This window comes from Juglans microcarpa x Juglans regia, chromosome 7D, assembly GCF_004785595.1.
Source record: "Juglans microcarpa x Juglans regia isolate MS1-56 chromosome 7D, Jm3101_v1.0, whole genome shotgun sequence".
Lineage (NCBI taxonomy): Eukaryota > Viridiplantae > Streptophyta > Magnoliopsida > Fagales > Juglandaceae > Juglans > Juglans microcarpa x Juglans regia.
In genome coordinates, this window is record NC_054606.1 from 26,101,990 (window position 1) to 26,117,299 (window position 15,310).

General features: G+C 38.8%; 1 protein-coding gene across 1 annotated transcript; it reads left to right on the plus strand.

Annotated features, from left to right (window-relative positions):
* The first annotated feature begins 277 nt into the window (after positions 1-277).
* Positions 278-14,952, plus strand: LOC121238451 (importin-5-like). The gene is given in 22 exon segments (XM_041135300.1): positions 278-620; positions 623-1,653; positions 2,319-2,522; positions 3,107-3,211; positions 3,297-3,362; positions 3,444-3,608; positions 4,234-4,308; positions 4,429-4,495; positions 4,498-4,582; positions 5,055-5,190; positions 5,277-5,346; positions 5,436-5,563; positions 5,731-5,787; positions 7,287-7,472; positions 7,607-7,699; positions 12,031-12,116; positions 12,203-12,269; positions 12,347-12,413; positions 12,513-12,649; positions 12,913-13,004; positions 13,140-13,206; positions 14,341-14,952. Coding segments are annotated over 22 exon segments (3,345 nt in total). The 5' UTR covers positions 278-424; the 3' UTR covers positions 14,506-14,952.
* Positions 14,953-15,310: the final 358 nt, after the last annotated feature.

Genomic DNA, 15,310 nt, shown 5'->3' on the forward strand with positions numbered 1-15,310 from the left:
TGTATTTATGTATACTCATATTCTGTAATTGTTGATATTTCGGATTAAGTAATGAAATGTGATTTGTTTCTTAAAAGAAATCGGATATAATTTTTAAAAAATAATTATGAAAGTTTTTTAGAAATTGATGATAAAAATCAAGTTTCGAGAATCATTTTTGTTTAATTCCGTTTAGAAAAAGGAGTGTGAAGGGTAATCATTCCGCATTAAAAATACAGCTAATCATCCAATTCAAAAGCTGCTTTCTCCCTTCCCTAATTGTCCCACTTCCACCCCCCACACAGCCCCCATACTTTCTTCAAAATCCCCAGCCTCTCCCTCCCCCAACCCTAAAACGAGTGCGTGCGAGAAGAGAGAGAGAGAGAGAGAGAGCGCGAGGCTTTCATCATCGCCACCGCCACCAAACCCTAATTCCTTCACAATAATGGATCCCGAGTCGACTCAGCTCCAGCAAGCCCAACTCGCCGCCATTCTTGGCCCCGACTCTGCTCCTTTCGAGATCGTTATCTCTCACCTCATGTCCACCTCCAACGAGCTCCGCTCCCAGGCCGAGTCCCTCTTCAACCTCTGCAAGCAGACCGATCCCGACTCTCTCACCCTCAAGCTCGCCCACCTCCTCCAGTCCTCCCTCACGTTGAGGCACGCGCCATGTCCGCGATCCTCCTCCGCAAGCAGCTCACCCGCGACGACTCCTACCTCTGGCCCCGCCTCACCGATTCCACTCGCTCTTCCCTTAAGTCCATTCTTCTCTCATGTATCCAACGCGAGGACTCCAAGTCCATCTCCAAGAAACTATGTGACACCGTGTCGGAGCTCGCCTCCGGAATCTTGCCCGAAAATGGCTGGCCCGAGTTGCTTCCTTTTATGTTCCAATGCGTCTCCTCCGATTCTCCGAAACTGCAAGAGTCCGCTTTTCTAATCTTCGCGCAGCTCTCGCAGTACATCGGCGACACGCTTGCCCCGCACATCAAACACCTCCATGCTGTGTTTCTCCAGTGCCTGACCACGTCGCCGAGCTCCGACGTTAAGATCGCGGCGCTGAACGCGGCGATCAATTTCATCCAGTGCTTATCTAATTCGGCCGATCGGGACCGGTTCCAGGACCTGTTGCCAGCGATGATGACGACTTTGACCGAGGCGTTGAATAACGGTAATGATGCAACGGCCCAGGAGGCCTTGGAGCTGTTGATCGAGCTAGCGGGGACCGAGCCACGGTTCCTCCGACGCCAGCTGGTGGACGTGGTGGGCTCTATGCTGCAGATTGCGGAGGCTGACGCGCTGGAGGAAGGTACAAGGCATTTGGCAATCGAGTTCGTGATTACTCTCGCTGAGGCGAGGGAGCGTGCTCCGGGGATGATGCGGAAGCTACCCCAGTTCATAAGCCGGCTCTTCGCCATTTTGATGAAGATGCTTCTGGATATTGAGGATGATCCTGCGTGGCATAGTGCAGAGAGCGAGGAAGAAGACGCAGGCGAGACAAGCAATTATAGCGTCGCTCAGGAGTGTTTGGATCGTCTTTCGATTTCCTTGGGCGGCAATACAATTGTTCCCGTAGCCTCTGAGCAGTTGCCTGGATATTTGGCGGCTCCAGAGTGGCAGAAGCACCATGCTGCTCTGGTTGCCCTTGCGCAGATAGCGGAGGGTTGCGCAAAGGTATTGATAATGAGAATGCTGATGGTATCGATGTTATTTGTTTTGCTTGGCGCCATTTTATATATTTATTTATTGATAGAGTAAGTTATAGTTATCGCCCTTCTAATGTATTTGAAGTTCGAATTTTGGGTATGGCAACTCATGGGTTAAATTCATATAATGAGTGTGCATATATATTAATGTCCATTTTTTCTAAGTGAGGTCTGCATTTGATAGACGATATTCACTAATGGAAATCGTGATCCTGGTGAAGTCTAGAATAGCTTCCATGGGTCTACATGTTAACATACTCTGTGGTTTGATGCTTCACATGCTTGATATACCGTGGTGGCAATAAGTTCAGCACTGGTGATAAGGTCTCTGATGTGCCTTGAAAGATTCCTTGTCACTGCTTTTTGTGTGAATTTCAACGGGTATACTTTGGATGAAAGTTAAACCGGTCAGTTACTTTGGGAATGAAAATTAAATAGATGAATATAAATGTTTTAGATTGTATTATTTTTTGCGATTATTGGGTTCCTTGCTTTCGCTTGATAAAGTTTTTAGGGCTCTCTTTTGTGGTAGTTATATTGAGCAAATTTAATTACAAGTTTTTTATGTTAGTTAGTTGGAATTACATTCTTTGGTTGTTTTTGTGATTTTTGTCATGTTTCCCATTGTCACAGGTGATGATAAAAAACTTGGACCATGTGGTGGCAATGGTTTTAAATTCTTTCCAAGATCCACACCCTCGTGTGAGGTGGGCAGCCATTAATGCAATTGGGCAATTGTCTACGGATTTGGGTCCAGATTTGCAAGTTCAATACCATGGACAGGTGCTGCCTGCACTTGCTTCGGCTATGGATGATTTCCAGAATCCTAGAGTACAGGTTAGTTGTTGCTATGGGCATATGTGCTTCTTTTTGAACTATTGTTACCGATGGTTTCTAATTCCTTCTTTCCCTAGCCGGATGCTATTTCTTATATGCCCCCTTTGTACTTGGGTTGTGCCCCTCTGTGCTCATAATAAAATTATCTTAAGTATTTATCCATCTCATGTATGTATTGTGTACTAGGGCTGTGTTCCTCTTTGCTATTTTAATGAATCATTTACTTGTAAAATAATTGTCTTACTGGTCAAGAAAGAAAAATGGTTTGGATAGAAACTTGAAGAATGCTTTCCCCTAATCATGCTTACGACTGCATTATTTCTACATATCAACTTATATAGGTTGAAATTAACCACAAAAATATTTTCTTGGGTGGGGGGCCGGTGGTGGTGGGGGGATTCTAACTAAACCTACTGTACATGGAATGTAAAATGCATCTAGCATCGTTAACAGATTTCTATGAAGCAATGTACTTATATCATCTTCGGTAATTTTTGTTAGATTATGTATTGATTCTCATAGGAATCAAGAGGAAAGAATACCTTCTTTGTTTGTTGGTAATTCTGTTGACTTTCAATCTACAGGCACATGCTGCTTCGGCAGTGCTCAACTTCAGCGAGAACTGCACCCCGGATATCTTAACACCTTACTTAGATGGAATAGTGAGCAAATTGCTCGTACTTTTGCAGGTATCTCTGGAGGAAAACATTTTACATCTAGAATGCAAGTACATCAGGACTTTTGTGTCTTATTATCTTATATGTATCTTTGCAGAATGGGAAACAAATGGTGCAAGAGGGTGCCTTGACTGCTTTGGCATCAGTTGCTGATTCATCTCAGGTACTTTAGAAAATTTCCTTGTCTTTAATTTTATTATTGTTTTTTTTTAATGACTCCATATAACACTAAGCTTGTGTATAGGAGCACTTCCAAAAATACTATGATGCGGTTATGCCTTACCTGAAAGCAATCTTAGTGAATGCTACTGATAAATCTAACCGCATGCTCCGTGCCAAATCCATGGAGTGCATTAGTTTGGTTGGAATGGCTGTTGGGAAGGAGAAGTTTAGGGATGATGCTAAGCAGGTAAGTGCATTATATAGATAGAACTCTACTAAATCACCAACTTTCACTCGGACCTCTTTATTCTCTTTGTGACATATTTAAATTTTATAGTCGGTTTGTTTCATCAAATGGTTGTGGAGTGTTAAAAGATTTTCAAGGTTTTCTTGTAAGCTTTACCATTTGTTTTAGCCGTCCTTGGTTCATCGAACTAAAGAAACTTTGTTTCTGTTTTTCTTTCAATCCCAAAGCCATAAAAACCCCCAAGTTTCTGTTGTATTTCCCCCTCCTATTCTAAGGACCTCCAAATATGATTTTTCTTTAGAAAATCTATTCCCAATTTAACAGCAAGTCTATGCAGTGAATTTTTCATCAATTTTTGGGGAAGGAAATTATTATTTGAGCCTTGCAACTGGTTAACTAACTGCTGTCAAAATTTTCCCCTATATATATATATATATATTTTTCCTCCTTTATGGGGAATGGGAATGTGATTTCTCTTGTATACTTGGGCTATGCCTATTTACTTGTCAATAAAATTTTCTTAGTACTTATCCAAAAAATAAAAAATAAAAAATTTCTTATTACTTATAAAAAAAAAATATTATTCTATGCCTCACTATTGTGTAATGTTTGCGGATAATTCCAGGTTATGGAAGTGCTTATGTCCTTGCAAGGATCTCAGTTGGAGACAGATGATCCAACAACAAGTTACATGCTACAAGTATGTTTTTATCATTTAGAATGTACAGAAAAATTTCATCAGGTCATCTAAGTTATTACTTTTGTTGTTACATTAATATTCCTGTTTTTCTTTTATGATAATTTCTCTATAATATTATAGGCTTGGGCCAGACTCTGCAAGTGCTTGGGACAAGATTTTCTTCCGTATATGAGTGTTGTCATGCCCCCTTGCTTCAGTCTGCTCAACTCAAACCTGATGTAACCATTACATCTGCGAGTTCAGATAATGATATTGAAGACTCAGATGATGAAAGGTCTGCTTTATTCTTTGAAGTTTGTTTAATACCTTTAATATTATACTCTTGTACTTAAAACTAATAGTAGACTATTGTGGATGCAATAGTAATGCCTGTATGAGTAATACTGCACTGGTTATCAGTATCCAACATTCTGTCTGTTTTTGTTTTTCAAATTTTTTTAGCAATTCAGTGTTTCGTTGTTTTTGCAACTTAGGTAGATATTTTTATATGATCTCTTTCTCTAATAATCTCTCTCTCTCTCTCTCTCTCTCTCTCTCTCTCCCCCTCACACACGCACACGCACACACATACGCAAAATTATAAATAAACCATATATGAATATTCAAATACACATGCTATGCTTGCACCGGAGGTCCTATCTTTGATACTGTGATCATTGCATTTTAAGAAAGGTGTCTCTGATGGTTGTATTTGTATCACCATATGATACTTGTTTTCTCACCAAGAGTTCTATCCTGCACTACAGTATGGAGACTATTACTCTCGGGGATAAAAGGATAGGGATCAAAACTAGCGTCCTGGAGGAAAAAGCTACAGCTTGTAATATGCTGTGTTGCTATGCTGATGAGTTGAAAGAAGGGTTCTTCCCATGGATTGATCAGGTTTTTCTAAGTGCATATCTGTTGGGTTTTTCGTCCCGGGCTTTTGTACAACTTAAATGTTTAGAAATGATGCATCTCTCGCACAGGTTGCCCCAACTATGGTTCCACTTCTAAAATTTTATTTCCATGAAGAAGTTAGGAAAGCAGCTGTTTCTGGTACAGAATTGGCTCTTTATTACAGTTTATTCTCTCCTTTTCAAATCTTGATAAATCTCATGATGGAAACATCTACTCTTTGATCATAGCCATGCCGGAGCTACTGCGCTCTGCTAAATTAGCTGTGGAGAAGGGGCAAGCTCAAGGTCGTAATGAGTCCTATGTCAAGCAATTGTCTGACTACATTATTCCAGCTCTGGTGGAAGCGTTACACAAGGTAATCAATTTTGATTGAGATGTCATGCCCTTTTATAAGAAATTTTATGTGCATGCTCCCTCCCCACCAACTTCCATTTGGTCTGCTATTTATTCTCTGATGTCTTTGAATTTTTGCTTGTATGAAATGTAAGGTTGGTGAAATAGTTTCATTGAATATGTTTGCAGGAACCTGATACAGAGATTTGTGCAAGTATGTTGGACTCAGTAAATGAATGCTTACAGGTTTGTCATTCTCTAAGATGGTTGCTTGCATGACTTATGTTGCATTCAATTTTGGAATCTAGCTTGAAATCACATTCACACGGCAGTGTGTTGGAATTTGTCAATCTCGTTGTCATTTTTCTGCAAGAAACAACTTATAAAAAGCTGACCTTATCTCTGAAAGTTTATAACCTAGAAAAACTGAAAGGGCTTTGGGAGTATGTATAACATGAACTTCACATACAATACAAGTTTAGTATGTTCCTTTAGTAAGAAACTTTAGGATCTTAATGAAGTTGCTTCTGAGCCTTTGCTCTGTCAGTTACTGCAAAGAATATATTAGAGTTACTTGTAATTCAGACAAGGTCTAAAAGTTGACTACTGATTTTTTAATCAAAAGTTTTCCTTTCTGAGTTGGGAATTACAAATTGGAAATAATTCTTGGGCCATTAGAATACAAAGCTGGAGATGCACATTGTGATGTGTTCCTGTTGCCATTAAGGCTTATTCCTCAGTCTTTTGCATGTAACTTGTCTCATAGTATTTCTTTATTCTGGAGTATGTGCTCAAGTATGCAGTGAAGCAACTAACAGAGTAGATCCTACTAGTTAAGTTGGAAACTAATCTGAGCTTAGTTTTTGGTTATCTTAACCAAAAAAGAAAGGAAAGGAGGAAAAGCTCGATTCTTAGTTGTAGTGGAGTCTCTTTTTTACCTTTTTGCCATTCTCTCCTCTATTTTTTTTTTTTTATAGTATTATATATATATATATATATATATATATATATATCAATAGGAGTAACCAAGTACACTGGATGTATACAAGAAAATCCCTAACCCATACTAGAGAGCTCCTACTGCCCCAAAAAGCCCGCAAAAAACTACCCAAAGCCATTCTCTCTTTTTTTTTTTTAATAAGTAAAAGTATTATATTCTCTCTTCTTGACAAATATTCTAAAACTTTACTATGATTACTTATCAAAAAATATCATTTCATTTTCAAGCACATTTCTCCCCTCCCCCAAAAAATGTGAAAAACCCCTAAAGTGTGTGAGAACTGGCTTGGATCTGGTTGTGGGTGAAAATGTATGTGCTCACAGCTTTTGGCATTATCAACATTCCCTTTTTTATGTTTACTTCTGAATGTGATCTGTTTTACTTCTGTTGTTTCTAGTGAAATTCTTTATTTTGAGTTTTTCGTAGTACCAAGTTTTGCCTTGTCATACCCACCTGTGGGTAGCCCAAGTGGTAAGGGCGAGCTTGTGTGCATGAACCCCATGTCACAGGTTCGATTCCCCCTGGGATCAAACTGCGATTTAAGTGGGAGGCCATGGTGGGGTTGTTGTGCTAGTCTCCCTGGGGTTTAGGTTCCATGGGTGAGTCCTAAGGGCTCCACCGTGGGGTGGTTCCCCCTTCATCACAAAAAAAAGTCTTGCCTTGTAATCTTTCCTTTGTTATTTTTTCATGCTGAATACACATGAAATCCTTGAATCTGTCCTGTCAACTGTGTTTCGTCTTTCAGATCTCTGGACCATTCTTGGATGAAAGCCAAGTCAGGTCCATTGTGGATGAGATAAAACAGGTTATCACAGCTAGTTCAAGTAGAAAAAGAGAGAGAGCAGAGAGGAGCAAAGCTGAAGACTTTGATGCTGAGGAGGGGGAATTGATTAAAGAGGAAAATGAGCAGGAGGAAGAAGTTTTTGACCAAGTTAGTTTTTTGTTAATTGTTGATGTTATCCTCGTTAATGTTGATTAAATGCTCTATCAATCTAACTGTAAAAAATAATTTTGAAGATTATAAACTTGCATGATTCTTACCTTAAATACTGTTTCTGGTCATAGGTCGGTGAAATACTGGGAACTTTGATCAAAACATTCAAAGCCTCTTTCTTGCCTTTCTTTGATGAGCTGTCATCGTATCTAACGCCTATGTGGGTAAGTTCTCTCAGAGCTTATTTTTCCCTTGCTTCAGAATTTGTAATCTTGTATGATTTGTCTTTTGTACTTTTGATTCATGGACAATTGGAATGATTAATCTGTGTGAGGTATGCATTTCAACAAGAGCTTATGCTTTCGAGGTTTTGTTCTTGCTATTGCAAATTTGTTCATGATGAATTGATGCCATCATTTTATCCTTTTTTTTTCTATAGTTGGTTCGCCTGGTCACGTATTGATTTTTTCTTTTTTAATCTATAGTAGGTGTTCTCAAATTGTCTTGTTAGAAGTTGTAATTGAGGGCTGGGAGGGGTTAGGACTGGAGGTTGAGTGTTTTACCTCCTATGATATGATGTATTCTCTTTGATTAAGATTGGGTGGGGAGGACAAGATGCACTAGAGCATACTGAAGAGAGGACTGTTTCAAGTCAAATCCTTTTATAATGCACTAGTCTGTATTGACAACATATTTTTGCTTGGAAGACCATTCAGAGGAATAAGTGTCCACTCTGAATAAGTGTCCCGTGAGACGACCTTTGTTTGGATGGCTGCACGTGGGAAGATCCTTTGGTATAACCTTTGGAAGCAACATGTCGTGGTGGCAGAATGGTATTGTATGTGTACGCAAGATGGGGTATTAGTGGATTATCCTTGCTTCAGTGTTACATAACTTGCACTTATGACAGTTATCGATTTGTTTAGGTTTAGTTGGGTGATGCCTAGAAGGGTGATTGATCTGTTAGCATGCTAGTTGAGGTGATTCAAGAGTTGAGGTGATTCAAGAGCCATCATAGCAAAACCTTATGCAAGATGATTCCAAGTTGCTTGATGTAGGTATATGGAAGGAAAGAAATATTGAAGTTTCAAGTTTCAAAGGCATCAGAAGAAACATTGAGGACCTTTATTTTTTTTCAATTTGCTTTGCTAGTGGATGGCAGCCAACATATTTCTCTCTAGCCAACATATATGTTGTATCCTCCCCCCCCCCCCCCCCCCCCCCCCCCCCCCCCCCCCCCCCCCCCCCCCCCAAAACACCAAAAAAAAAAAATGTATTTCAATTATTTTCCACTTCACTTTTCTTGAAAGTGATGGTACTTACCCATCAAGGTGCAGTCTAGAGGTCAAAAGGTGTACTTAAGATGAGTCATAGACTCAGACATCCTGGATTCGATTCCACTTTAGTAGTTCTAGATTACTTGATACATGGTTCTAGTGGGTGGGGTTGCCTGTTCGAGGTTTTCTCCTCGGGGGTGGATCTAAAGGGCCTTGCTCGGCGAGGTTTCAAGCATGAAAACAAATGTGCAAAAAATGTGATTTTGTTTTTGTAAGCACATTTTCTAAAGATCCTAGATAAATTTAAGATCTTCAATTGTATTTCTTAAAAGCTATAAGCAAAATGGTTAGAATAATTGGGAATAGCTATTCATTTATCCCTACTCCATCCATACTTATCAAAAAAAATTTATCCCTACTCCATCCTGAAGGATTGCCCTGTTTCTCTTTTTGAGTGTCCTAAAATACATGCCCATGTTCTTTTATTTTTGAGATGTACATGTCCACATTCTGAAGGTGGAAGTTCTGAAGTTTTCAATTTTTGTATTATGCTACATTAAAGAAGAAGAAGAGGATTCTCACTAATAACATAGCCATTAAGGAAGATAACAATTCTTGTCAATTTACTAATGATGGTTCCATTTTAAGCAAGACATTTAAATTCGGGGAAAGGAGTGTTTGATTAACGGTTGAACCTTTCTAACCAAGGATATTTAGAAGCTTACGGTGTTCTAATGCATTTAATGGCCCTTTTGGAGTAGGGGTGTGGAAAAAAATTCGATGACGATGGGGAGAATTCTACAGATCATAAGACACAAGGTGAAAGATGGGTCCAAAAGCAGATTCCCCTTCTCATCCTGAACTAGGCATTCTCCTTGGTATACACTCCTTGTGGGCTTAGGTTGCATCTCTAGTTTTTTTTTAATAAAATCTGGTATGTTAACCTATAAAAAAAATATTAAAGGATGAAATGAAGTTTCAGAGATATTGCTAGGACTTTGGTTGGGCTGTTTAAGCAGAGTAAGAATAAGTTGAAGGCGTTAAATATACAAGGTGAACCTCGGAAAGTTGAAGTTGGTTCCTGTGGGGGTGGTGCGTAACATCAATAGTTTGGCATGTTTGTTGGGCTGCAAAATCACTTCTTTACCTATGAAGTACTGGGTCTTCCGTTGGGGCCGCCTTTTAAGGCTAGTGCTATTTGGGATGGGGTTATTGAGAAAGTTTAGAAAAGGTTGGTTAGTTGGGAGCAGCTATATTTATCTGAAGGGGGCAGGGTTACTCTTATCAAGAGTATCCTCTCCAGTCTTCCCACGTATTTTCTTTCATTGTTTCCATTGCCTGCAGGGGTGGCCAACTGGATTGATAGGTTGTTTTGTGCTTTTTTATGGGGTGGTATGGGTGAGGAAACTAAATTCCGTCTTGTTATTCGGAATAAATTTTGTTCCTTTCTCGGTTGGAGGGTTGGGAGTTCGTAATGAAGATCTTTAATAAGGCTTTTTTGGGAAAGTGGCTATGGAGATATTGGGGGGGTTGGTGCTCTAATGAAGTTTGGGGGGCTTATGGTGTGAGACTTTGGAAATTTATTAGAAAGGGATGAGAGAGTTTTGTTAGTCATGTTAGTTTTGATGTTGGAGAAGGAGCTAGGATCCGTTTCTAGTTTGACACTTGGTGTGGTGACTGAGCCCTCGATAGTATGTTTCCAGTTATCTTTCGATTGGCATCCGATCTGTATGCTGCAGTTTTTGATTTGCTTTGTCGTTCTAATGGCTCAGTCCAGTGGGATATTTGTTTAACTAGAGCTGTACATGATTGGGAGATTGACAAAGTTTCTGCCTTTTACAGTTTTTTACTCTTTGAGGCTTGGTGGTAATGATCTGGACAGGATGTTCTGGAAGTCTAAGGGGGGTAAAAAGTTCTCTGTCCGTTCGTACTATAAGCTGTTGTCTTCTCAGAATAGTCCTCCTTTTCCTTGGAAGTGTATTTGGAGGTTTCACGTGCCTTCCAAAGTTGCTATCTTCACTTGGACTGCCTCTCTTGGAAAAATATTGACATTGGATAATTTAAGGAAGCGGGGTATTATTGTTATGGATTGGTGCTTCATGTGTAAAAAGAATGGGGAAACCGTGGATCATCTACTCTTGCATTGTGAGGTGGCAATGGCTTTATGGGATGGCATTTTGGGTAGAACCTGCTTGGCTTGGGCAATGCCTTTGAGAGTGGTTGATCTTCTAGCTTGCTAGAAAGGGCTTCATGGTTGCACTCAAGTAGATGCGGCTTGGAAGATGTTTTCTTTGTGTCTCATGTGGTGCATTTGGATGGAAAGGAATGAGTGGTGTTTTAACGACAAGGAGCGTACTTTGGAGCAACTTTGGAATTTCTTTGTGCACTCTTTGCTGTTTTGGTTTTCTGCTTTAGTGACTAACGGATCTTCCATTCGTGATTTTCTGATGTCGCTTTCCGTTTCCTAGAATGTACTTCGGTGTTTTCTTGGGTATACTTCCTGTGTACATGGGCTTTGCCTATGCATTCGCTTTTAATACAACTTCTTGTTACTTTTAAAAAAAATAAAAGTCCAAGAGGATGATGAGAGGATGTAAACCAAGGCTTAACGGTTGATATGGCACTAGTGGAAAGTGAAAATTCCCATGTCTTGTGAATGTTGTAGATATGGCCGTGTATAGACCGTTAGCTGTGAGCAAACAAATTTGTTGCTCACCCAGGTGGCTGTTTCAAGCATTCTTTAGCATAGTTACCTTTCTGGATCTGTATTTGTTGGTTGAAGATTGCATTTGTATGACAGTTTTTTTAAATAGTTTCTGAGGATTATCAATGCTTTCTTTTGATAGGCTTCGCCATAGCTTATTATCTCTTCATGTTTATTTTGAAAATCTCATCATTGTATGATAAAGCTAAAGACAATTTGCAGCTGAATTGAAAGTTAATGCAATGGAAATTCCATGTGCATAGTAAATGTATTTTGTAACCAGCTGTGGAATCTTTTCATGTTGAAAATATTGTTGATTTTACCCAATTTAAATAGGAAGCTTTTATCTTATGCTCTCATGAAATGTCTTGTGCCTTTTGGATGAATGTTACACTGTTTTCATTATTTTATGGTAAAGATTTAAGTTAATTTTAGCACTTTGAATGTGAAGTTCTTTCTAACTCCTTGATTTAATTCATGATCTTTTCGTTTTGTCAATATCTGTTATTCATTCCAAGCATTTCGTGACTCCTTTATTTTCACCGCCATCAAAACTGTTCTATTATGAATACAGGGTAAGGATAAGACGCCTGAGGAGAGAAGGATTGCAATTTGCATCTTTGATGATGTGGCAGAGCAGTGTCGTGAAGCAGCTCTTAAGTATGCTCCATCACAATGTTTGCTAGGGCATTAGTTGTCGTAAAGAATTTAAGTGATATATCCATTTAATGTTGTGGATGAAACAGATACTATGATACATTTCTTCCCTTCCTGTTGGAGGCTTGCAATGATGAAAATCCTGATGTCCGACAGGTATGCACTTGCTAAACTGTTGCATTTAATATGCTTCCAGTTTGCAATTGTTCTCACTTGGAGTTACTATTTTTCAGGCAGCTGTATATGGCCTTGGGGTTTGTGCAGAATTTGGTGGATCTGTATTTAAACCTCTTGTTGGAGGTATTTCTGCTTGCATTTATGAATGTAGTTGATTTTCTTTTAAGGATTTGATTGCTTTTGTACTGTATAGTATTAACTATAGTTATGGGCTGTTTGCAGAGGCTCTTTCGAGACTAAATGTTGTCATTCGGCATCCAACTGCTCTTGAGCCTGATAATGTTATGGCATATGATAATGCTGTTTCTGCACTAGGAAAAATATGCCAGTTTCATCGTGACAGCATAGATTCAGCTCAGGTACCTCCATATCTCAGTTTAAGCCGTCCCTTCGGGTCTTTATCCAAAAAAATAAAATAGAAAAAGTTCAATGAATAGTTACTTGATTAAGTGGTATTGCATGCGATTTTCTTTTCATAAGAATTGTGTTGGCCTGATAGTGTTTGGGAGTATATTTCTTGCTATTACTAAAACACTGCAAGAAATGATTCTGTGATCAGCTATCGTTTTTGTTTTCTTGGTCAGTTTTTACTCAGATTACATCTTCTTCTGGCATTTGGCAGGTTGTTCCTGCATGGTTAAACTGCTTACCAATAAAAGGTGATTTGATTGAGGCCAAAGTAGTTCACGAGCAGCTTTGTTCCATGGTGGAGAGGTAAGGACTTTCCAATTTGCGCTTTTATCATATTTGTTTTTTTATTTTATTTTATTTTTTGCTTTTAATTTGTTCATGTCTCATTATAACTTGGCCATCATATTGATATATGGAGGGGCTTCTTCGCATTTACAGGTCAGACGTAGAGCTTTTGGGTCCCAACAATCAATATCTTCCTAAAATTGTTGCCGTTTTTGCTGAGGTTAGTTTCTGATATTTTATTTGATCAAGCACCTTTGTCTTCACTGCTGCATTATATAACATCTGTACTTAAGCAATCTATTTTGTCTAACATTATGATGACATAAAATCTAAGATCTATATTTCTCCTTTATATCTGCTTATCTAATACATGTAATATGTAAGAATGAGTAGATCCAAAGTAAAGACTGTGGTTGTGGGTTTTTTGTTTGTTTTTTTTTTTCTTTTTCTTTTTTTTTTTGGGGGGGGGGGGGGGGGGGGGTTATATGTAGTGATCTTTAAAAGTTGATAATAATTTGTAAACGTATAGATGCTATTAAACCGTTTGTAGACAATACGAAGCACATAATCTCCATCCCTTCAAAGGTTGGTGTTCTATCAATCTCATACCTTTTAGACTCTATGACGCCACCCATGGGCATTTGGTGCATTTCAGAAATCACCAGAGTTCTTTGTTGACAAACAAAACAAAAAAAAAAAAAAATACTGGAGTTAGGTGTGGAATATGATTCCAAAACCTGACACTGTAATATTGGAGTCGGTGTTCCTGATGTTTATCGAATGAGTACATAACTTATCAACTGTGATGGTGAAGGGCAAAAGCGAAGGCAATTTAATAAGCCACAAGTCAACTTTTCAAGTTCAACCCTTGGGTCTTTTGGAAGCCCATTGATCCTATAACCCATGCAAAAGGTGGCAATTCACCTCACATGCCTCCAAGTTATAAGTTTAAAGGAGCTAGCACCTTTCATTATGTTCCTCTCTTGCATTAGCTATTGTGACGAAATGCCTATGTTAGAAATGTCCTCAGTCCACCACGGGATATGCCAGAAGAATTTATAGCCTACACTCGTATTTATATTATTCTAGTGTATTATTTACCTCTTAACATATTTGCATGTTCATGTTGTGGTCTCATTCAAATGCTAACTTGAGTCGCAGTGCTCGAGTCAGCTATCTGTTTGCATGACATACCTAGATCTATACTGTATATAGCAAGCGTTTTGCTTGAACTGTTGCCATTCACTTTTGAAAAGTTTTGTGATATACCACACAATGTGATCAAATGTATATATGCTCGACAAAAAACTGCCTGCAGCATTTTCTCTAATTGAGGGGAGTGACAATTTGTTAGGTTCTATGCGCTGGTAAGGACTTGGCAACAGAACAAACTGTGAGCAGAATGATCAATCTGCTAAGGCAACTTCAGCAGACCTTACCACCATCTACCCTGGCATCAACTTGGTCGTCCTTGGGGCCCCAGCAACAGCTTGCATTGCAATCGATCCTCTCTCAATAGTTTGTCTTTGATGAAAGGTGGCTTTTCATGCTGTGTTGGCTTTTTTGCAGGGTCTGTTTGTGTCAAATATATTTATTACCCATTCTTTTCCATAAGATGGTTCCCACCATTCCTTTTTGCGTGATGCTTTTTACAGCAAGCCGGAATCAGTTTGAGTGTGAAAGTCGTCATTGCGATTGAAAATGAAGCGTTTTTGTAGAATGTGTATAATACAAGTTGTTATTTATAGTTGTGATTTTGGGTCTATAAGAGATAAAAGGGTAGGTGATTGTGATTTTTGTTTTTGTTTTTCCTTTTCCCCATTTACCGACGGTTGGTGCTTGGGATTTCAGGGTTGCCACTCAGGCAGTTCCTATATCAGTTTTGCCCTCCCCTCCCCACCATTTGCGTTTTTCATTTCATACACTCCCCGAATAATAATATTATTGTGAATTATTATTATTATTATTATTATTATTGGTGGTGATTCTTTCATTACGTTTGCTGTTTTGAACTCCTTTGTAACCATTTCCCATATTATGAATGAATGGATGGACTATTTAAAATTTTCTTATCTATAGTGGACTAATATCACATGATTTACCGTAATAGAATGAGTTATGAGCGCAGACTGTCGTGTTTTTAACTTAAAATGTGTTTGGATGTCATGCTTAAAGAGTAATTAGAATTATTTATTGAGGAAAGATGGTGACAAGATTTTATTTATTGTTTAACAATGGGCTCTTCATCGAAGCTGCTTGTCGTCATATATTTTTATGTGAAATGGATTGACGGATGATTATAACTAGTAATTATTTATTTACTT